Genomic DNA, 25,702 nt, shown 5'->3' with positions numbered 1-25,702 from the left:
CAAGCGGCAGCTAACCGTATACGACATTTACAGACTCTCTACTGTAGGCTATGTGGATTAATGAACAAGATCAGTCATATTAAATTCGAACTAAACTGGCTACACCCCACAGGGATTTGATATAGGATCCTTTATTCCTCAAGCTTTTATTCAATAGTTCTCAATAACACTATCATTCCGTCCATTAACACAACAAAAGAGATTTGATTTTTGCATACAGTAGCCTAGCCTACCACAAAATGTTTTCAGATATCTATTAATAATACAGCACGCCTCAAGGTCCACTTTCCCGCAGAGTTTAACAAACCTGAACAACTAATCAAGATATTCAACCTTAGAAAGTCACTATTCAAAAAAACCCTCAAAAAGTGACAAAAGTAATTCAAAATTCACTATTCCCTACACTACTCTACTAATAATCCACTTGGAAGGAGTGAATAAAAATGAGTGAGTGAATTCGGACACGAGTGCACCGGAAGGGCTGCCGACATAGTTTGTGCTTGCTGTTTAATAATAATTTGAATCTTATAGCAAACTAGCTGCTCCAATGGAAGGCTAGTTGCATGGAAACTAGAATGTATAAACCTTAATTAAACATTTTAATAATCGATTAAAAATCAATTTATACCTCTATGATATTATGCTGTGGTAGGCTAACCATAGATATCATATAAAGGCCTTTATATGATATCTATGAGGCTAACCACATTTTGGACCAGCGGGTTGTAAATGGATACGGATGATTCAGCTGCGAGCGCCATCTTCTGGCGAGACGCGGGAATGTATTCGGCATGGCCCTTACAGTGCATTATGTGTATTCTCTAGCCGTCCGTTGTGTATATCAGTTCACTTGTTATTGCAGTGCATTTTGGGATTGAATGAGTGCACTCAATAACCTCCACTATGGTTTCATTAACTCGTTATTGCAGTATGGGATTGAACGAGTGTACACGATAACGTAAATTATGGTTTCGGACACCACAAATGGCTGTCCCTTCAAATAGTGCCCTATAAGGGTACAGGGGGCAATTTCAGACATAGCCAGTGTTAGATAAGGGCTGGAGCTAAGCTCTGCTGGAAAGTGGATCTCGAGAGCCAGAGTTAAGAACCCCATGTATAATTTATAGAAATAAATATTATCCAGTGAAACATGCACCAAATAAATGCAGAAGGTTTTTTTTTTTTTTTTTTTTTACATAAAAGGCCCACTTATAAAAGTTAAGTACAAAATGTAGAAAATTTGAAACCCATTAGAATAATCAACATTTAACAATCCCTATTGCCTGTTAAAATTTTCAAGTAATGAATGTAACATTTCTTCCCCCTCTTCACAATACTCCATCATCTGCATAATGCTGCATTGATGTCTGGATTCATTTATAATCATAATATTAAAATATAGCTGCAAGCAGCAATTATCTGTCACAGAAATGGTGGCTGTAGTGAAGCTCATGACAAAGGAGTAAACAAAATAGTCTGTATAACCTCAAACAAGGAAAACATGCAGGAGATAACTTGGAGATACTGAATCGAACTATAACAAACAACACCGGACCAGGAACTAACAAAACCGTGGGCTTAAATACAAAAGAGCTAAGGTAATTAACAGGACATCAGGTGAACGGGATCAATTAAACACACTGGAAAACTGGGTCAAACAGACAAACCTCCAGGGTGACATGGTGATACAGGAGCCAGGGAGGTGCCAGTAGCTCAGGGAACCAGGAACCTTGACGAGGGATCTTGAACCTGTCCCCCGGAGAGGGCTTGTGACTGAGCTCTGGGGCATGAGTGGGCTACGGGCTGGAAGACTGGAGGGATGTGTGTGTGGTCGCACAAACAAGAAAAGTACCACCTCTCTGACCATGCCAGGGCAGACATAAAGAGCAGACAGGATGACAACGCTGTTCGTTAGGTAGCTGTTGGTACATGCATGAATTTCTTATTATTGCTGTTAATATAATCATTGCAAATAAAAATATGTTTTTAAAATATGATTTATATGAGTGTGTGTGATCCCTATCTGCTCTAAAAAATTTTTTTACAAAACTTGCCGTCTCTTATTTGGACCAGGTATGACGTTTATTTCTTACATCTGAAACTTATTTAAACTTCATATGTAATGCACAATGAAAATGTCTGTCATATATCACAACAAAACTATTTGAATAAACAACCAATCCACTTATACAAATCATAGTTTAATTGGAGTCCTGTTTACTTTTTTTTACTTTTTTTCTTTTCTTTAATGTTCTAATTACCCTAATATTGTTATAAACCAGTTTGAATTTCTTTCTTGGAACATTTAAACTTACAGTACAGTACAGTACAGTAAAAACCTCAATAATAAAAAGTTACATACATGTCATACATGTTCTCATTTATGTTTTCAGAGCATCCTGTTCACTACTACCAACTCTGATGATGATCAGTTCAATATTCAGTGCCATCAAGCTTTACCCAACTGATCCATCAAATAAGATATCAGTAAATAAACAGTGACATGAGCATCTTATAGGACAAAAATGAAAAAGTATCATTTAAAAATGTTCATCAAATGCACCTGGTGATTTAGTACAATCAATCTTGTCTTGACTTGACCCAAGCGATGGGTGGCAATTTTGGTCCAGATGTTTATCAATGCTGCAGCAAGATGACAAAGATAATAAATAACATCATAAAGAACAGTTTTTGTCTTTTAAACATACATATTGCCCCACTGTTTGCAAAGACAAAAGTTACACTAATACACTCTAACTGCTGATGTGTTTTGAAGTGTATTACAGATAGTGCTCCCTCTAGTGTTTTTATGATCTAAAATTCAGCTGAATTGTATTAAATATTCTCCACGTGTGGTGGTGGCTGGAGAGCTGACCTCTGACAAGCAATTTTTTATTTTTTTGCCTATCAAAAACAAAATACATTTTGTTGCCATTTCTTTTCCACTTGTACATTATCACTCAAACCGTGAAGCATCCATCTATTCTCCAAACCTCTTGTTGATGTACTTAGAAGGAGCATACAGAAAGACATATGGCCCTCAAGGTCCACTGCTGTCCTACAGAATTTAACTCCAATCTAATCAAACACACTTGATCTAATCAATATCTTCAGGATTAGAAAGCTGTGTCTGAGTGTAATCGGGGGTTGAAGCTAAACTCTTCAGGAAAGTGGATCAGAGTTGCTTTTAGAGCCATTGATGTAAGTGTTTACATTTATGCATACATGGCACACATAGGCCTACATTTCTGGAGCATGTTGAAGACTAATTGAATCCAAGCCTGTTTTACAAGCCTGGTAACTGTAAAGAATTGTTTCATAAGTGTTATATTTATATATAGAAGTCATAACAGTCAACAAGTGTCTCGTGTTAAAATTATTTCCGGTTTCTTTAAAATACAGGCATGGCAATATTTTTAGCATATTTACATGTTTTAATGGTTTGTTATGCAATCAATGATTTAATGAGTTATTATAAAGTGACTTACAGCATATGTCTACACTACAGTGAAGAAAATAGCTTAGGGGCGTTTCCAGTTTTATTTTAGGCCTTCTCTGTTCGGTCATTTTTGACCAATTTCATTTTTATTTATGTAATAAATAATAAAATAAAATGACTTTTTTAGATATGCAATCTGAACAGTTTACTGCAAAATGGCACTTCAAAATTATTTTAAAAAGAAATACTAAACTAAATAATAATAGTATAAGTATAAAAGCATAAAAACGAGAATTCTTTCACAGCAGGTAGTGTTGTGGCAGAAGTCAAGAGTATCAAGAGTATCACTCACATTAGACGTCTTATACGGGGACGAATGCTCGATTACGGTGCTGTTGAGAAAACCTGCTACCACCAGATGGCAGTATACTGCCATCTGGTGGTAGCAGGTTTTCTCAAACAGCTGTGTGTGGATCGTGCAAAGCTAAACCGGCGAAATGAAAGTCTCAAAATCCAAATGAATCAAATCACATGTGGCCAGTTGCATAAACTGTTAAGACTAGTCTTACAAGTTAGTCATCCAATTTTATTCTTTAAAACTGTTAATAACTTTTTAAAGTCATAACATAAAAATGTAGATTGGTCTAGTTTGACACCGAACAGTAAGACTGATTACCCCTAACTAACTTCTAGTTGATCATACTAGTTCTTAAGACACAGTCTTAACATAATGGCTATGTTTATGCAACTGGCCCCAGGGGGCCACTGATCCACAAATGCACATCTTACTTGTTGCATGCACACATTCTGACCTAGCCTACATTAATAAAAAAATGGAGGTTTTGTATTACCAACTATGTCTCTATTTGTACAAAATGCTGCACATTCAAGTCAAGTCAAGTCAACTTTATTTATATAGCGCTTTTCACAATACAGATTGTATCAAAGCAGCTTCACAGTATTAAATAAAATAGTACATCAGTGTTTGTTTCTGGTGTAAAACATCCACGTTTGGTAATGCAGATCAATAGCACTGTTGAATCGATTAATCAAATTAAGTATCCCCATTCATGTGATTCTGGATTTTGCATACACAAGTTGGATTGTAGGCTATTTAAATGTGACGCACATTTGTGGATTTGTCAAATAGATGGGTAGTTGTGCACAGTGCACACATTTAGAATTTAGTTGTTTGTGTGTGGGTTGTGAAATGCTTAAAAACCACAAAAAGAAAGTATCAAAATCCAGATGAAAATGAGATAAACTCAGAAAAGAGGTCAATGAATGAACGCGTGTCACCTGATCCACACATGCACATATTGTTGCATGCGCAAATTATGATACACTAATAGGCTACAAAAGAAAACATTTGTATTCACAAAAATGTCTCTATTTGTACAAATTGCTACACATTCATTCAATTTTGAATTTTGCACGCAAGTTGAAAGGCATTTGGTTGTGGATTATAAAACATACCTGCAACATTTACCAAGTTCATGGATAATTGTGCTTGCACGTGTTAATCATTTTGATCATTTTGATATATATATATATATATATATATACAGCGGGGGAAATAAGTATTGAACACGTCATCATTTTTCTCAGTAAATATATTTCCAAAGGTGCTATTGACATGAAATTTTCACCAGATGTTGGTAACAACCCAAGTATGCCATACATACAAAGAAACAAACAAAAATAAGTTCAGAAATTAAGTTATGTGTAATAATGTGAAATGACACAGGGAAAAAGTATTGAACACATGAAGAAAGGGAGGCGCAAAAAGACAACTGCTGAAAACTTACAGTAATTAAAAAGCAATCCAGCCCCGTCAGTGGAAATTAATAACTTCTGGTTCAGTCCCAAATGATGGCCTACAAAAAGGTCTCATTGCCAAGGTGTCACACAAGACACATCTCATGATGGGTAAAAGCAAAGAGCTGTCTCAAGACCTTCGCAACCTCTCGTTTAAGACTTCTCTTCACAGTCTTAACACTTGTTTACAAAACCCATCCTCATTTGTCCGGTTTAATTAATTCCTAATCCGTTTTGGTTTCTTTTTAATATTTTTTTAAAAAGAAACATTTAGCAACTTGTCATTATGCAGGTGCAAGCTCTTGGCAAGTTCAGCTGAAATGAGACACACAGTGTGAATCACAGAGGAGCCTAAGATCATGGTTTCAGTCATATCATTATGCAGACTATTATATAAACATATCTTTAAAGTCTAAAACATATACTATAGAAGCTGCATAAACGCCTCAGCTATCTACTGCCCATTATTGTCATAACATGATTTTGACCTTGATTTTGAAGTCATGTTATTTTTCTTTTTTCACCAGATGGCAGCAAACTGGCACAAACTCAAAGCATACGTGTAAAAAGTATATTTTGTGCATGCTACACACTCAAATTGATTTGCTTCGCAATATTGGGTGGACCATCTATTTTTTTTGGAGCATTGGAGGCTATATAAGCTATATAAAAGTTTGTCAGCAAAAGATTAAAAAATATGAATTGAGGACAATAAAAAACAATATTCATAAACGTATTTCCTCTCTATTGTATAACAACAGATGTTTTTCATAAACGTTTTTCCTCTCTATTGTTTAACAACAGAGGAGGTTTGTATTCACCTGCAAATTATACAATACAATATGCAAAAATGGTTACATATACATGCCTACATAAATGGATATTTACAGAAACAGCTGACAAGGTAGCATTTAAAAAAATACAGAAAGGTTTTGGGTCATTTCATCTCATTTTCATACAGTAGAAGTTAAGGAAGAGCAAACTACTGTCTTTATTAATTTAATGGCAAAACTCAGCAATACTTAGTAACACTTACTCAGCAAAACAATAAAAATAAAAAAGAGCATAAAGACTGCAGTTTTCTGTCCGCCATTTTCCCTATTGAATCAGGAAATTCGGGTGTGATGACTCATTAGGGCCCATTTTATTTAATAGTCAAACAGGCTTACGTTAATGTTACTGTGATGACGATGAGCCACTGACATTAACTAACAGCCACAGAAGGAAACTTTAGAGCTAGCTCAGCAGATACTCTCAGCCGTGGTGCTTAAGAATCTCCAGACTTCCTTTTAGCTAACTAATCCTTATGCTCTTAGGTATACTCATATATAATGTTTTCATGTAAAAATTTAACATTTATTAAAATTGCATTAAAATTAAAATTGTACTAGTAGTAAATATAAATACGTACACATACAATGCTCTCTAAAAGAGGTAATTTTACTTGCATTGAAACAAAACAAAAATCACACCTAGCTCTGTTTCCTTTGTGGCTGCAGTCATTCTCAGAATAAAACACACCTTCAGAGTATAACATCCTCCCAATCCAATCTACAGCTAAACAAGAATAATAAAAGAAGTGAGTCACACAAATCTTTATTACAATTTTAATGAAACCTACACTTTATCAGAGGAGGCAGCACAGTACAAAAATACCAATAAAAAAGTTTTACGAAAATTACATAAGGAGAAGACATCCTGTCATGTTGATCTACTTAAAAAAAAAAAAAGATTAATAAAAAGATAAACAAAGCTCAATTTGATGATACAGTATTATTTGTTAATAGTATGTATAAAAAATGAAAAATAAAGAAAGAGGATGTAGAGTCTGAAACCATGTTTTCAGTTCCTTTTTTGTAACCCTAAACCCAGACAACTTGAGATGATTCACTCTCGTTGTTACAACCACCACGAAAAGCAGAATTGCTGATGTACCAAAACAGCATTTTACAAAAAAAATTTTTTTTAAATTGATGACAAAGTCTCCTCTATCAAATGGATGTTAAAATAAATGTGCTGATGTATTAGATAATGCCATGTTTTTGAAAATGAGAACATGAAAAGGTTCAGACTATACAAACTGAAATCGTGGTTCCTTTCCAATTCCAAATAAAAACAACCATCACTTCTCTTGTTCATGTCATTTGCTCTCTTTTCAGGCCATGACAGAGAAGTACGAGGTATTCTCACTGTCAACTGAGCTGAATGATCCAGTAGGCCTGCGGATGGTTGACCCCCGACCGCTTGCCCATCCTGCTAATCCGAGGCAGCCCTGGGGTCCTAAAGCAGCCTTGCACATATGGGCGAGCTCACGACGGAACTTTACCCCCACAAGGCCGTAGAGTAGTGGATTTAAAGCGCAATGTGCCAGCCCCAGGCTTTCAGTCACCAGAACGCCTACATCCAGCACTTTTATCAACCCACAGGTTTTGGCAATGACCCTGAGCGTCTGCAGGCTGTCGGTAAGCCGCAGGGCATTATAAGGTGCCCAACTGACCACAAACACAATAACCAATGAGACGATGAGCCTCAGAGAGCGCCGTTTCTGCCTGCGCGTGGCGTGGCACAGTGCTTTGAAAATGTGAAGGTAGCAATACAGCATGACCAGTAGGGGGAGTATGAATCCAAGGATCAAGCTAACCAGCTGCATGCCGATCTGCCATTGCTCGAAGTTCTCTTGTGTATACACTATCTGGCACATCCACCTATTCATTCCGTATATTTCCACCACATCACGGTAGAGCATGTCCACCATGGCCAATCCAAAGCAGACGGCCCAGATGATAGCGCAGGCCAGCTGAGCATGGCAGGTCTTGCGTCTCCAGCTGATATTGATGGCATGTACGATAGCCAAGTATCGGTCAAAGCTGATGCAGGCCAGGAATAGCACGCCACAATAGACATTCAGCGAGAACACCGTTCCAGCTAATTTACACATGAACACGCCAAACACCCACCCGCTGATCCACTCGATAGCGAAAAATGGCAGCGTGACAGCCAGGAGGAGGTCAGAGATGGCCAAATGGAGCAGGAAGGTGTCTGTCAGTGAGAAGGAGCAGGGACTGTGTCGAGACTGCCGATAGCGGCGGATCACACACAGCACTAGAACGTTACCAACTAGCGCCAGGATAAAGACTAGGATGTAAGCTATAGGGGCAAAGCGACCAAGAAACTCCCATGTTTCCTTCAGACTGCAGGGTTCTGCACCACCATGGACACCGTCTCCGTCAGAACTGTTACCGTAGTCATAATCTGTGTACTGTATAACAGAGCAAAGGACTTTTCAATATTTTGTTATTTTCTTAATTACTTGCTAGTTTTTTGATACCAACTATAACTCACCTCGGGTGGATAGTCGTCTGTGGATGCTGTGAAGTTCTTCATGATGTTCTTCAGAGAAGTGAGACATACAAGTAAAACAGTGGGCACGAGATTCACTCGTCTCTCACGCTATCTTGTCTATATGTCTCTCCTGTCTTTTGGGAAAATGTCAGTAGAGAAAAAAAGAGGGATAAAGAGCGAGAAGTCAGACCACAGAAACTGAATCCTACACTTTTGTATAACCACTGCAAAGGAACTGAAGGCTGCATCAACAGAGAAATAAAACTAAATTCGATTAAAAATAAACATTGAAATCCCCAATTTGCTGAGGTCAGACATAGCCTAATCCAAAAGTTTCTCGAAAAATCTTTGCAATTCTGTAAAAAAAACAAAGAAAAAAAAAAGGAAAGTTGTGACGGGTTAGTAAAGCTGAATGTTAAAAAAAAAAAGGTTATGAAAATTGTTGGGTAATTGTATGGTGCAAAAATGGGAATAGTAGAATACAACTAGAAGGAACTGAAAGTGCTGAAAATTTACATTGCATAAGTTGCCATATGCAATGAAACATAATATAAAAATTATGAAAAATAATATTTTTACCGTTATGTTCCATCAAGATTATATTTTATATTGTATTTCTGGTAGAGGTGGAGTTTAAAGAAAAAAAAAAGTCATTTAAAGAGTAGTGTTTTGCTAGAGTCATTAAAAAGACAAGGAATTGATTACTTGAATCAAGCCTGAATGGAAAATAGAGAAAATATTCATATTTGTTGCAATTCATATCAAAACACCAAAAGATTATCATACTGCAGTGAAACTTTTGTGTGTGTATATATATATTTCATTTAAAAATATTTAACAACATATAAAATACATATTAAACATTTTCAAATATACATATAAAAAAAACACTAATCTATTTTTTAAAGACTGATTTGTATCAGAGTAACAGTAGAAGTAGAAATCTCATACCTCTCCTCTCTGTGCTGTCTATTCGGGGGTTGTCTGGCCCAGATCAGATGGTGGTCGGATTACTTCTGAAAATGTTCAGGAAACACGTTTATCTTAGTGCTTCCTGACTTTTTTTTCTCTCTTCCCTTTTTGCTGTCTCCACAAAAACATAATAACCTACTTTTTAAACATCATAAATATATATTAAAAGTGCCTGTAAAAGCAATTTTTGATTAAAATATTTTCTCTTTTACTACTCAGTTTTGTAATTGTTTTCCCCTGTAATGATATTCTTTTTAGTCTTTCCTGCTAATAAACAGTAAGCTGATGCTCTCTGTCTGTTCTAAATAAATTAGTGATACATGGTGATTTGTTGTTTAGACTATTTTAGACTATTTACAGATGATTTTTGACCAAACAAACAAACTTGCATGTAGAGCACTATATTTGTGAGGATTTTTTCAACAACCAGCTACAGGTGTCACAATCCTCAGTCACCAGGGGCCTCATGTATCAATCTTGCATACACACAAAAACTTTGCGTACGCCAGCTTTCACGCTCACGGTCGGTACCGCATAATACCGCACTGAGGGCATCAGCCAAACTCTCCCGCTCATATTTTTTCCTTTTGTTATTAGAGGACAAAGTTCCAAATAAATTTTTTTTTCTCGTTTCTACCTTCGATAGTAGCACCTCCAATTCACTTTCTGTAAAGTTTGGTTTCTGGCCGCCTGCTTTAGCCATTTTCTTACTGCTTTCTTTTGCCAAAGTGGACTCATTACCATATTTAAATTGACTTAATTAAGGGAGGAGACTGGGTGGGGCGTTGTGCTCGTGCATGTGCGCTCAATTTTACGTTAATTGGGATGTACAAAGAGAATATGCATGGGATCCTTCGTACGCAGAGATTCGTAAAAAAAACAGCTTTGTCCGTACGCAATGTTTTAGTATGATTTCAACGCAAGTCTTTGTACATGAGGCCCCTGGGGTCTCATCCATAAAACTGTGCGTAGGATCCATACACACACTCATCAGGGTCTGGTCCCGTCATCCCGTCCACCTACCAGTGGATAACTTACCTGTGTACCGTCCCATCCCTTTTTCAGTCTTCTGTGTGTCATTGTCTTCCAGTCTTCAGTCCTCCAGCCAATTCTCTTCACTACCTGCAAAAGATCAGACTTGATACATCAGGAAACAATATGCCAGTATCATCATCACGATCTGCAATCTAGAGACTCACCTGTTACATTCATGTGTCATTCAATAAACATTCAGATTTTACCCATGTTTCCAATCTTCTGTTCTATGATAATAGGTTTTGGGTGTAATTTGGTGCAGTGGTTAATTTATATTTGCGCTGTAATATTTCTGAATACAGGTCAGTTTTATCTCGACAGCATTTAAAGCAACAACAATAATTAAAGGTTTTAAAAGGAAAATGTTTTTATTTACATCAAAGCATAGTTTTGTGGTGATGCTCCGGCCTATAGTAAAGCTGCACTGCAAGCAACCCGGGTTTGAAATTTGAGGTCCTTTGCAACATTACAGCCTTTAAGCATTTTTCAGCAGGCCCAGGTATAGACAATGTTTTCACACTCTGAAATCATGCTCACAGTGTTGCATGTTGTTGTGTATTGAGGGTACTGTAACAGTATAATTGTTTTTCCGTTATAAGTGTATTCCACTCTCTAGGCTTAATTCTCAGGAGCAAGAGTACATTGTAACACAGACCCAATAATGTATTGTGACTTTATGAAATTAATCTCTTAAATCATTTAGATAAGCCTGTGCTGTAGTTGTTCACATGTTTACTATAGTTGGTGCAAAACCTAATTTTCACAGAATTACTCTGATGTGTGTTGACGCCTTCTCAGAATGTTAACCACATCCTATATGGCCACATAGGCCTAATAAAAATGCAAAAGAGTAAAGCACATAGCAGCCAGATTTCACTATAACACAGGCCTACTGTATAGGCTATGATCTCTTAAAAAATAAAATAAAATACAGCATCTGCTTACAACAGAATTAAATATTCCACTTCCAAAATGATGAACCGAGCAATGGCTGCATGGTAAAAAAAAAGAAAAAAAAAAAGATACATTTCTATTTCATATTCAATTTGAGTTTTCAAAATTGTGGTTAAGATTGAGTTCACAACATCTATCAATGTGCAGCTAAAACTAGAGCAGTGTTTTTTTTATATATTTTAAGGGCTGTCATTAATTAGGCTAATCATCCTAATATTTTCAGTTTAACGTGTTAAAAATATTTAACCCAGTTAATGCAGCATCTGTATTTTTCCCCTTCCTGGCATCCTTTGGAACAGTATATGATCACACTATCTGGTTTCAAGTGTTTTACCGCCCGACTGAGGATGGTCCGCCCGCATGCATCATATGATCAGCCACGCTCACCTCTAGGTGCTTTTCTAAACCAGGCTGATGAACATGATGTGCGAGAACCACAGGATGCTTGTGTGTTCAAGCCTGTTTCTGATCCTCTCGGTAATGTGTTAGTCTCAATGATTAAAACACGCAGAAGCAGGTGTACTGTAAATAAAATGGTGAAAATAAGTGTTTCGAGAGGATTCCAAATGTTTTAACTAGTATTTACTTATTGTGAAAATGAATGAGCAAAATAAACTTGTAAAGTGGGGAAAAATGTACTGACAGCTTTCATTCAAACATCTATACTAATGTAATGCAATGTCCCTAAAGGAAGGAACAGAGACGTTACGTCAGTGACTAACGTATTGGGATATCGTCTGAGAGCCCAATCACCTTCAAGTGGAAACAGAACAAACCAATGGACACTGGCGACTGGCGAGTGAGATTTGCATCGCAAACCACTCTCTGTGCTGTGGGTATATAAGCAAGCGTGTGGGACTTACTCATTAAGTTTTCGCTGAGGAGCTGAGCCAGTGCCCGGTTGCTCAGCGGTGGACACAGGGATAGTGGTGACGGGCCGTTACATTAGTAACCTAAACATTTCCTAATAGTCATTCACGTACAACGGTATATCAATGACTGATGTATTGGGATCCCTAAGAAAAACGCCACAACCGCTGTGCCTTTTAGCACCCCGTGTAAGCTGCCTAATCCCCCCGCACCTGTTGGGGCGGAAAGAATATCGATCACTCGATCTCTGCTTCTACTTTCCCATACAGTGAAACTATTGGATAACACTTGGAAAGCATAGCTATTCCAAATGGAAAGGGATACTACGGGGGCCACACCCTGCCCACAGGGAGGTAACATGTGGAGTTACACATATGGACTGACCACTGCGCAATGCCACATATGGAAGGTCTCAGTGGTAGATCCTGCCTTGTCATGGTGGAGTCAATACCAAGCAAAGGCGTCAGAGTGGGCTCTGCCGAGGGAAAGACACGGGCTCACCAATAGGGAAGCCGTATCATGGAAGAATACACTTTTGGGATCACAGGCGAAACTGGTGAAGGGTGCTGGAGGAACTCCAACCAGGGTTTGCCAGCTGGGGAACTCGCCTGGGGAGCGGATTGGCGCTCATATCCCGTCCTGAGATGAGAATGGCGCTGCAAGCGAGACACCAAACCAGCCTCCCTGCATATTACCTGTTTGTAGCCAACACACAGGAAGAAATTGTAGGAGATTGTAAAATCTTGAAAATGTCTTAGGTGTCGCCCAACCCGCATCTCTACAAATGTCTGCCAGCGAGGTGTCATGTGCCAATGCCCAGGAGGGGGCAACACTCCGAGTGGAGTGAGCTCTCACCCCAAGGGGGCACTGCTGGCCTTGGGACTGGTACGCCAAGACCTGCTTAGAGAGCATTTTCCTTCTGCTGTCTTCCATAGAAATCAAAGAACTGTTCTGAGGTCCTAAAGATGTGCGTGCAGTCCACGTACAAGCGCAAAGCGTGAACTGGACAGTGAACACAGCAACGCAACGGCTGGTTCTGTCTCCTCCAGTGGCAGTGCTTGAAAGTTCACCACTTGGTCCCTAATAGGAGTGATGGCAACTTTGGCAACGTATCCTGAATTCCTGAATTCCCGGCATGTTCCGTTGACCAAAAACGCCTGCAGGTCCCCGACCCTCTTGATGGAAGTGAGCGCAGTCAGGATCTTAATCTCAACTGACTGCAAAGGCTCAAAGGGAGCTCTCTGTAGGGCCGTTAAGACCAGAGAGAGGTCCCAAGAGGGGATGAGGCGAGGTCAAGGAGGATTCAACCTCCTCGCGCCTTTCAGGAACCTGATGACCAGGTCGTGCTTTCCCACAGACTTATCTTCACTGATTCTCAAAGTGTGGTATACGTACCAATAGGTACTCAGGCTCCCTCTTGTGGTACGCAGAGGAATCACTGAATTAAATATAAATTAATGTTAAAACACTTTTAAAAAGTTTGCAGGTGCTTCTGGTAGCCGTAGCCATAACTGACATCGACTGTTAGCTACTGTAGCTGCTACAGGCTGTGATAAGAGGTGGAGGTGGCAAAATGATAAAAATTTCAACGAAACTGTTATCCTGGCTTCAATCAGGCAAGAGAATGTTTAAGCACAAGAACTAAAGAGGACGAGAGTGAACCGAGCACAGGTGCTAGCAGTGGCTACTTTGATTGTGCCGGTGAAGTCCCCAGAGCATCTGCTAGCAGCAGCAAATGGTACAAAACAGTGAGAAATTATGACTCAAACTACATCAAATTTGGATTTATTTGGAGCGGGAAAGAGAAATAGCCCAATGTGTGGTATGTTGCAAAGTTAAACCATTGCATCTCAAACGGCATCTTGCGACTAAACACATGGTGCTTAAGGACAAACCAGTGGATTTATTTTTATTTTTATGAAAACGTGATGAACTGAAGCAGTCAAAGTCTGCATGATTAATGGCATTTTACATGAAATCACACTTAAATCGAGCTGGCTTATTGCAATTTTGAAATCGCAAAGGCTGCAATAATTTTTTTATGCGCAGCTTGTCATTGATGTATGGCTCTTTAAACGCTGCTCCATCTGAAAGCACTGTGAGTTTGAGTCCAACTCTTGCTTCATACTTAAGTAAGGTTGCATTCAAGAGGAAAGGTACTTTCGAGGCTTTTCGAATTGCACAAAGAGGTCCAGGTGTTCTTACAGGACACAAATTTCCCCTTGTCACACATTTTCGAGGATAATGTGTGGCTCAGTCAGCTGGCATACTTTTTTCACGTTTAAACAAACTGAATTTGGGACTACAGGGACTCTCCATCAATGTCTTTGACGTGCAGGACACATAATCAATGCACTGCTGAAAAAGTTGGAGTTATTTGAAATCAAAGTCAAGACAGGTGATGTTTCAGCTTTCCCTGCTTTGGAGATTTTTCTGTCTGACAATGACCTGACGCTCGATGATGGAATCAGGGAGAACATCACTGCACACCTTGTGTCACACAGACAACTGTTCCGTGATTATTTCCCAGTGATGCCTGAAGCTGAAGCTAGAAGCATCGACACCTCTCAAATGGAGTCAGAGGAATTAACTGTTGGTGAGCAGGAGAGTTTAATAGAGTTGTCTTGTGACGAAACATTTAAAAAAGCAGACATTGTTGGATAAAGCAGCACAGTGAATACTCTGTGCTTTCTGACAAGGCCATGCGCTTTCTCCTTCCTTTTTGTGACCACGTATCTGATGCTTCTCTTCACTAGTTGTCATAAAAACAAAGTATAGAAGCAGGGTGGATGCTGAGCCAACCTGAGACTGAAGCTGACCTGACCCCCCTTACGAAAAAGAAGTATACTTCAAGTTCATTTTATGAAGTATACTTCAAGTATATTTTTAAGTATACATTATGAAGTAAGTATACAAATGTCAATATGTACTAGTAGTAGTAGGCCGGCGAGTGCACATCTGCCGCTCTAGGCGAAAAACAATTGTGCGGCCCCTAGGGCTGGTCCAAATACCATTTTTTGAGCTTTGAAGCTTCGGTTGTAATGAACATCGAATATTCGAAGCTTCGGAGAGAGGGTGCTGAACATATTCGTCTCTCTAATAAAGGCAGTATTCTCTCTGTGCATCCAATTGACTTCACAAGGGAGTGCAGTGTCGCATTTGGTGCAATATAGACACGCGAGACGCGACACATTCAGAATGAATACACTTTTAGTAAACTACAGAACAGCGCGAGCGGGAAGCGATGCACCTCATGCGGGCAGGGCATAAATGCTCCTAGAACGGACACTGATATTAAACGCACACACACATGTCTGTTAACTTAAGCAATACTTTTAAGGTAGGCCTAGTCTAATATTTTTCTGACTAACAAATTACTGACACAGTAAAGGGTAGATTCAGGGCCGGCCCGAGGCATAAGCGAACTAAGCGGCTGCTTGGGGCCCCCTCGCCACCAGGGGGCCCCCAAGCGAGTTTTTTTTTTTTTTTTTTTTTACATATTAATTAAATTAAACAAGTGACATAAATTAATGAATGGATTAATAATTCAAGACAAGAAAATTCTGATTTCATGATCAATATACCTGCCTACAACTGCTGCTGTGTTTGCCAGTGTTTGAGTCATATGCGCATAACCTCGCGTGCATAGAAAATTTGTGCGCAAAGTCACGGTATAGTTAAGCCATTTCACACAAATTTGATTTGATCGATGATTTATCCTTTAAATTTAATGATATTCAGAACAGAACAAGAATAAAAAAATAACTATAAACAAGCCAAAACGAAATAATTTAAAGCGAACGTGAAAGCGGATCTCTCTCATTAGAATCAAAATGTTTCAACATTCGCGATGGATTTGAATGTTAAACTATGCTTTATTATAGGCTTCTTTGTACTTCACCCACGTTCCAATATCGAGGGAAAAAATCATCCTCTTCACAAGCGCAAAAATGTGCTTGAAATCCAATATCGAGGGAAAAAATCATTCCCTTCACATGCGCAAAAATGTGCTTGGAAACATCACAGTGGAGCGGTGCTTAGGCTACGCAGCGCTGAATGGTACGAATTGTAGGCTACTACTGACTATTTAAAAAGAGCAGTGTAATTTTTATATGTTAGTTTGACTATTTTATTAGTATTTTTTATTACGGCTATAACGAACAGGCTGCGATGTCAAGATTGCAGTGCTGGAATATGTTGTGTGTGTGCGAGGCGCGGGCGCGAATGAACAGTGGAAACATAAACACATAGGACTCCGTCATGTTCATATAAGACATCATTCAAACTGCAAAGGGTTGCAAAACGTTGGAGGATATTTTGCAAATATTTTTTTTTTATATGTTTTTTGACAGTTTGTTTTCAGAAGTTTCAAAGAGTTAGTAAAAGAGTAAAGAAAAAATTAAAACATTTTTATTTAAGTATCTATTTTTTATTAAGTAGGCTATTTATTTTGTATTAATACATAACCTCATTGTATTAATTTATAATGTAACATTATAGAGTGACATTGTGTCAATAATCGTCAAGCACAGGTGACTCCGCGTGGTGGGAGGGGGCCCCCAAATCAAATTCTGCTTAGGGCCCCCAAAAGGCTCGGGCCGGCACTGGGTAGATTTAAATTAAGAAAAACAAAATTTAAATAAAGAAAAACAAAATTCAAATAAAGAAAAAAACTAAATTTAAATAAAGAAAAACGAAATTTAAATAAAGAAAAAACGAAATTTAAATAAAGAAAAACGAAATTTAAATAAAGAAAAAACGAAATTTAAATAAAGAAAAACGAAATTAAGTTAAATTAAAAACAAGATTAATTTAGATTGATAATATCGTTTTGCTTCTATTATTCTATTTTCCACAATATCAAAGCAACGCAGCTTAACCCAAAACACAAGCTCAGGCATGCACTTCTGTCCATACAAACTCCGCTGTTCTGCGCTCTAGCCAGAGAACACTCCCGCAGGAACACTTTAGCAGGCCAAGAGGAAGCAAATATACACTATAGGCCTATATATGCGTAGGTGGATGTGATCGAGGAATTTGGCTGTTAGAAGTATAACATTTAAAGCCACTTAAATTAACGAAATGACTCAAATAAAGATTCGTTCATTTTCATGAATGAGATCGAACAAGAGAGTCAGTAAAATGCTCCGAACTTCCCATCACTCACTAATGACTCGTGAGAGCAGGGGGCGGGGCGGGGCAGCGGCAGCTCAGCAAATCATATAGCCTTTGTGAATTGTTCATTCCCGATTGGCACTACAAACATATCTCAAGGTCTTTTTGTCTTTTTATTAATTTAATTAATAAACTAATTATATAAAACTATTGTCAATGCACTACAAATAAACTGGTTCTATGCCTTTACTTTATTAATACAACTTATTTAAAAAATGCTAGGCTTAAGACATTTATTTTCCTTTGGTGGAACAGCCTGAGACATGCACATTAAAAAAAAATTGCCTTCTGCATTTCAGTGAATAAAAAAATTACCACAACATGCAGTGAATAAAAAAGATGCAGGAAACCGACTAGTGAGTCGTTTTTTAGGATTAGTGAGTATAATTCTGTCACATTTTATGATTTACCCAGACCCTAGTTGTTACTTAGAGTAATGTTGTAACTTATCTCAGTGATGCAACATTTTATTTTATTGAAGCATAAATCACAACTTAGTAATAATTTACGTTGTAATTAAGCTATCTTTGAACCTACACACAGCTGGTGCAACAGGCAGCAGAATAACATCTGAAGCTATTGCGTTTGTTATCATTATACTTTCTTTCTGTTTTTGCTTCAGATACTATACTCCAATATCTGAAAACCTTTTGAAACTGTGTTTTGTGAAAATAATAACCTAGGCATGTGAATGTTTGAACTGCAATTTGCCATAAGATAAGAGTAGAAGCTGCCAAACACACAATTACAGAATTAATGTCATGCATGTATCTTGTTTGAAATCTTGAATGCAATTCTGTGTTTTTGTGTTTTCATAGGTTAAACACAGTCAGAAGTTAAGTGCCCCATCTCTGCGCCCATGGGTTACTGCCCAGAAGGATGGCATTATCTTGGCTGCACACTGCACCTGCATGGCGGGATTAGGCGAGACATGTTGGAGCGGTTCTTTTCGCCATCAAGGCAGCTGTTTTGCTCCGTGAGTCCCAAACTGTGACAGAAAAACCTGCATATTGGTTACTTCCAAGTGGACAACCAAAGGAAAAGTACCTTGAAGTCGAGAACATTGACTTTCACTCAAAAGGGCACAACATTTTCAGAAGGGAAACCTATACAATACAAGGACAAACAAAAGCTACCTGATGTGTCAGAGCCAACAGATGCTGAGATCGCTACTTTTCTGGGAGAGCTGCATGCTACAGGTGATAAACCAGTCTTGCTGTCTGTCATGAAAGACTATGCAGAGTTCTATGCTCCAGTGGCGAACACCGATTCTGGCCGGCCCCTGAGTGAGCTATTCGATGAACAGTGCATTTCTATGACAAGCGAACAGTTACTCTTACACTGTAGTACCATTGCAGTTGACATTTCTCAAAGGCACGCTGACACAATAGAACAGCAGACAAGAGAACAGTCTAAAAGTAAAGCCTGGTATAGATTTAGGGCTGGCAGAATTACAGCCTCACGCATGAAAGATGCTTGTTCCACACCACCTGGGAATCCATCACAAAGCCTCATCAAAATGATTTGTTACCCTCTAAGCACAGGGTTTACAAGTAAAGCAACCACTTGGGGGTGTGATCATGAACAACAGGCACTAACTTGTTATCGTCAGCAAATGCATTCACACACCAATTTCAGATGTGAGACCAGTGGTTTTGTAATAAATCCAGAACTGCCTCACATAGGTGCTACACCAGATGGAATAGTACATTGCGACTGCTGTGGTGATGGTGTAGAGGAGGTTAAATGTCCGTTTTGTGCACATGATAGCATAAGCCTCAAAGAATGTGTTGATGGCAGATTCTGTTTGGAGGAATCTAATGGCAAATTACAGCTCAAACATTCACATGCTTATTATTTTCAGGTCCAGACACAGATGCTTGTATGCAATAAGGAGTTTGCTGATTTTGTTGTATGGTCAGAAAATGATGTACACATAGAGAGGATAGAACCAGATATTGGACTCTGAGAAGTAATCAAGTCAAAATCTAGGGATCTTTTTTCCAAAGCCCTTCTCCCAGAGCTTGTGGGCAAACTTTTCTCAAGGCCATGTCCATTAGCAATGCCAACTGACACAGCTGATGTGACTGAAGTGGATTCCTCTGGAAGCAGAGAAAAAACAATCCCATCAGACATCATCTGCGTGTGCAAGCAACCATACAAAGTTCATGACCGTGTGGTGCGTTGTCACAGTGAGGACTGCCTTCATATATGGTTCCACTCTCATGTATGAACATGAAACGTATGCCCAATAAGGGGAGCAAATGGTACTGTTTGGTGTGTAGAGCTGAAGTGCGATGGTACAGTATGACACATGAAATGAGGATTCTGATGTAACAGGTTTTTATTATAATTTGTATGTGTATTTGTATTTACACAGTTCATTGTATTTTGTCATTCTATACAAAAAAATATGAAATTTCAGTACCATTTCTAATGACTGGCTTAAATGCAATGCCTAAAATGTAAGATGACTATTAAAATAACTTTGTCTTTTTCCATACTGAACCTGACTTTTGTGATTAAGATGTTAAGGTAACACTATACATGTATTAACAACCCGTTTTACAACCACACACATCTAATCAAAAGGTACAACTAAGGAGCACATGTGGTAAGGCAACAACACACTGTAGTTATCTTATCGATAACCGCTATCTCAGATCCTGATGTCACCAGGTAGGAGATGGGTATCTTCTCTGACAGTATCCCATATTTATTGCGCACCAATCCTATCACTCTTTCTACATGTATGCAAACATGTGCGATTTTGCGGGTGGCCTCAATTTCAAGAGCAGACAGCTGTAGCTTTCCTTGAGTATAACTGGGTGTTACAACTTTTGCACATTTTAACCCTACACTCTCTTGCATATTAAAACCTCTGTCTGCCAAGATGAAATCACCAAGGGTAAGTAGCTCGAGTAAGCCTGAGTTTTCTGTGACATGTTTATCGGTAGTACGCCCTCCCCATGCCTTAGAGAGGAAAGAAATGGATCCCTGAGGTATGATGCCTATAAGGTGTTATGGTGTTTATATGAAGACCAAGTGAGACTGCGTGCTTTCAAACTTGAAGGCCTCTCTATAAAAATGTCAAAACAATCAATTATTACTGTCACTCTTGACCCAAAATGTTGTTGAAAGGTTATTGGCATAGACTTCCAAAGCTCATCTCTCCTCGGCCAAAAGATAAACCTCTTAAAGGGATAGTTCACTTTGAAATAAATTTTTGATATGTTTTAGCTTACTTCAAGGGCATCCAAGATGTAGGCCTAGGTGTCTTTGTTTCCACAGTAGTTTCAATTTTGATATTTTTAGGTCAAACCGTTCTTGTCTGTCAGTCATATAATGCAGGTCGATGGTCACTGGCTCAAAACACAAGCACAGAGTCCAAATTAAAACAATTCCCCATCGTCCAAATGAAACAATTCCCCATCATAAGTACACATTGATGGCCTAAGACATGAAACGAGCGGTTTGTGTGAGAAAACGAACAGTATTTGTATCGTTGTTATCTCTTGAAAACAGCACACGTCCAAATGATGTGACGGCGCGGGCGGGTATAGATATATACATAGATGTCGCCTTCGCTACTGCAGTTCATTGGAACGAAACCGTAGCCAAGGCGACATCTATGTATACATCTATACCCGCCCGCGCCGTCACATCATTTGGACGTGTGCTGTTTTCAAGAGATAACAACGATATAAATAATGGCCAATGTGTACTTATGATGGGGAATTGTTTCATTTGGACGATGGGGAATTGTTTTAATTTGGACTCTGTGCTTGTGTTTTGAGCCAGTGACCATCGACCTGCATTATATGACTGACAGACAAGAACAGTTTGACCTAAAAATATCAAAATTGAAACTACTGCGGAAACAAAGACACCTACATCTTGGATGCCCTTGAGGTAAGCTAAAACATATCAAAAATTAATTTCAAAGTGAACTATCCCTTTAAGTTTCACATACAAAACATGTATGACACAAACAAAGGTTTTGGACATGGTAGCCTGTGAAATGCCAAATCTGTAGGCAAGGTCCTGTTCTGGGAAGTTGTGGCGGAATCTCATCAGTACCAGCACAAGTTTTTGAAACTTGGTTAGTGATGTTTTAATGCTGTCAGTAAGGGAGCCTTCAATTAAATTATGGCGCACCATTAAACTGGGTAAACCTGTGTAAAATCTGACTTTTTTCTCATCATCCCTGAGTGTGTCCATGCTTATCTTTTCTGTGGCTAGCTTACATTTCAGAGTAATATTGTCAGTAAGCAGTCTCTGGTGCTTACTGTCTCAAAAGCATCCATAACCTCATTGTAAGCCTCTGTAGTGTTCATCCCTGGGCTGTCTTGCTCCTGTGCCACACTCCCTGAACTTGATGCCTGTGTTCTTCGCTGCTGCACCCTGTTGTACCTGGCCATTACACATCTTTTTTTTGATGTGAAGTCTGTTGCTCTCTCAGCCTTTCCTGTCTGACCTGTCGCTCCTGCTAGCTTCAATGAGGGGGCCCAATCAGGATGAGAGCTATCATGTAGATATGATGGCTTACCTAAAAGAAATCCAAACATTTCAAGTCAGGGCTCTAGGCTAACTTTTACTAGGAGCGCTGTTACAAAATAACACAGTATCATACAAGCACTAATTCCCTACCTAGTATCAATGCCAGACCGATATGTTCATAGGTAAGCTACAGTAACTACTAACTGCAAATTACTGCATGATACTGATGTCTGATTATGACTGAAAACTCTCAGTGTAGGTATAAACTGTGTTTTAGGGATCTGGCTAACTTAAGCCCACAAAGAACAATATCGTATTAATACTAATTTAATAATTGTCTCAATTTATGGCAGCTTCCTCAATTTGAAAGAGCAGTTTCAGCCACTGCTTACAGTTAAACATATGTGATAAAATGATGGGAACAGACTTTGCTGTGATGCATATATCCCTAATGTTACCTGTGGTAAAATGATGGGAACAGACTTTGCTGTGGGGAGTTGGCTGAAAGTTTAGCCTATTTATCTTAGCTAGCCACAAGTCTCTCCTGCGCTGGCTCAACTCCTCTGTCTCCTTCCCTTCACGTTTTCTGACAGTCGGTATCGAATAAAAACTAACCCCGGGGTTCTTATTGCTGTTGTTAGAACAGCCGTGTATTACACAGCACACCATCGCGCTGTTTAAAAAAAAAATACAGCGATAATACCGACGCTGCCTCGCTTGTCAATTGACAGACTGATAGTTGCCGTGGTTTCTATGTCAACAACATGGCCGCCGCGAACACTGATGACGTAGATCGAATAAGAACGTCTCCGGTTACTTTCGTAACCTCGGTTCCCTGAAAGGCAAGGAACGAGACATTACGGATGTCGTATATGGGAACTCCTCTCATCCTTCACTTCTGCTGAAATCTTATAGGCTAACGCCAGCAGAGCTGGCCAATTGACGCAAATATGCAAATACTGAAACACAGTTGCAGTTATAATGCAAGTGCAGCGTCAATTCCCTTCAGAATCGAACAAACGCTAAATCAATAGCGAACACGGCGGCGAGCGTAATGTCTCGTTCCTTGCCTTTCAGGGAACCGAGGTTACGAAAGTAACCGGAGACGTTCCCTATCAAGGCTACGGAACTCGACATTACGGATGTCGTATATGGGAACTGTATAGAATCCCGCCGTGGCAGCAAACCACTGAAAACAGACCCAATACAAACCTCGCCCCCAGAATGTAAGCGCCTGATAGGCCGAGATTGACCAATAGTGAACCTCTAACCTCCGATAGGTCCAAAGGGACCAATCACAAGCTCACAAACACTACCGGAATTTGCATATCCCGGGAAGTATAAATGGGGGAAGGTTGCACTGTAGACCAACAGGGCAATAACAACAGAGAAAGCCAACGCATAGCGGTGACAATAGTACAACACACAATAGCACACAGAACAACTCATGAGCAAAGCGCAGAGCAGCTCTCTAATGCTGTGTAAATGATCAACTCACCGAAAGCACTCGAGACGCTACAGAGGGCAAATCCAACTTGTAAAATCTGGCAAACGTGTTCTGAGAAGACCAGCCAGCCGCAAGACATAAATCCTGAATAGACATACCCTTAGTCCAAGCCCACGAGGAGGCAATCGCCCTAGTCGAATGAGCCTTGATGTTCAGGGGACATTCCTGCCCCAGACAATCATAAACCAAAACAATAGCGTCCACAATCCAGTGAGCAAGCCTCTGTTTAGAGACCCCCCATCCCTTGTTGCATCCACCAAAGCACACAAACAGCTGGTCCGATTGTCGAAACGCGGCCGGGCGAGAAATGTATTCTCAGAGCGTTCTGACTGGACAAATAGCACTCTGAGCATCCGAACCCTGAGAGGTTGATGGCTCAGCGGACAGGGCAGGCAGAGAAACGATCTGCGCTCTGAACGGGGTATTGAGCGACTTAGGAATGTAACCCGGCCTCGGTCTGAGAATAACATTACAGTTTCCCGGTCCAAAGCGAATACAATCTTCACTTACAGAGAAAGCCTGTAAATCCCCGACCCGCTTCGCCGAGGCGAGAGCGAGAAGCAGAGCCGTTTTAAGCGATAGCTCCTTAATGGCAATCGAGGCAAGGGGCTCGAAAGGCGGTCGTGACAAAGCCTCCAAGACCAAAGCTAAGTCCCACGGCGGCACAGAAGGCGGCCGTACAGGGCACAATCTCCTAGCTCCCTTGAGGAACCGTGTCACCGACGCATGTCTACCGATAGACTGTCCGTCAACAGGGGGGTGAAACGCGGCAAAAGCGGCCACGTATACCTTCAGAGTGGATGGTAGGCTCTCTTCATCCATCCTATACTGAAGGAAGCGTAGAATATCCGACACAGAACAGTCCGCTGTGTCTATACCGACATCCTGACACCATTTAGAGAATACACCCCACTTCAGAGCATACAAACGCCTGGTGGACGGAGCTCGCGCCTCTGCGATAGTATTCAAAACTCGCGAATGCAGCGCGTCCCGCTCGCTCAGCAACCCTGCAGCGGCCACACATGGAGGCTCCACAGCCCGGGGCTGGGATGCCAAATCATTCCGCCCGCCTGAGACAGAAGGTCCTTCCTGAGCGGAATCTCCCATGGCTGCCCTGCTAGTAACTCTATCAAATCCGCGAACCAGGGCTGATTCGGCCAGTCCACTGCTTGCCTAAGCAGACCGCTCCCCATCCGGTGGATGAAGCGTCCGTCAGGACCTCCACTCGCCGCGTCACTAAGCCCATAGGGACACCTGCGCTGAAGAGATCCGGGTTCCTCCACGGAACCAGGGCGCAGAGTTGAAGCGGCCTCATATGCAGCAGCCCCAGATGACATACCGAAGATGCCGCTGCCATCCGTCCCAGTAGCCTCTGAAACTCTTTCAGTGGGACGAGCCTGCCCGGTCTGAGGAGACCGAGAGAAGAACTCAGAGCCTCCGCTCGCTTGGGGGAGAGGCGCGCTCTCATTCTCACCGAATCCAAGCACACTCCCAGGAATGTTGTCGTCTGGCTCGGTGTGAGCACACTTTTTTGGACGTTCACCCTCAAACCAAGCATCTCTAAGTGTCGAAGGAGGGCATTCACATGGCTGATCAGCGTTTCTCTCGACTGAGCGAGAACTAGCCAGTCGTCCAGATAGTTCAAGACGCGCATTCCGCTCGATCTGAGGGGTGAAAGTGCCGTGTCTACACATTTCGAAAACGTTCGGGGGGCTAGGGCCAGTCCAAACGGAAGCACCATATATTGGTACGCCGAATCCTCGATCGCAAACCTCAGGAATCGTCTGTGACGCTTCACTATCTGAATATGAAAATAAGCGTCCTTTAAATCCACTGAAGCGAACCAATCCCCGGGGCGAATTTGCGCCAGGATTTGTTTCAGTGTTGTCATCCTGAAGGCGCGCTTGTGAAGCGCTCTGTTGACAGGTCTCAGATCCAGAATGGGACGGAGACCCCCTCCCTTCTTCGGCACGACGAAGTAGCGGCTGTAGAACCCGCTTTCCCGCTCGCTCGGGGGAACTGGTTCTATAGCCTTCTTTTCGAGCAAGCTGCACACTTCCTGCCTCAGCACATGAGCGTTTTGGGGCAAA

At 40.3% G+C, this 25,702-nt stretch overlaps 1 protein-coding gene across 1 annotated transcript; it reads right to left on the bottom strand.

The window, feature by feature from the left end:
• Positions 1-6,848: 6,848 nt before the first annotated feature.
• On the bottom strand, positions 6,849-10,293 carry cxcr3.2 (chemokine (C-X-C motif) receptor 3, tandem duplicate 2). Its single transcript, XM_081389409.1, has 4 exons — positions 10,209-10,293; positions 9,551-9,615; positions 8,600-8,733; positions 6,849-8,516 (listed from the first exon to the last, which is right to left on the bottom strand). Exons 3-4 carry the CDS (start codon positions 8,639-8,641, stop codon positions 7,413-7,415), a joined length of 1,146 nt encoding a protein of 381 aa, XP_081245535.1. The 5' UTR covers positions 8,642-8,733; positions 9,551-9,615; positions 10,209-10,293; the 3' UTR covers positions 6,849-7,412.
• Between the last annotated feature and the right edge of the window lie 15,409 nt (positions 10,294-25,702).

Source organism: Scardinius erythrophthalmus, assembly GCF_964197995.2.
Source record: "Scardinius erythrophthalmus genome assembly, chromosome: 16".
NCBI lineage: Eukaryota > Metazoa > Chordata > Actinopteri > Cypriniformes > Leuciscidae > Scardinius > Scardinius erythrophthalmus.
This window is presented reverse-complemented; position numbering and strand designations above follow the sequence as displayed.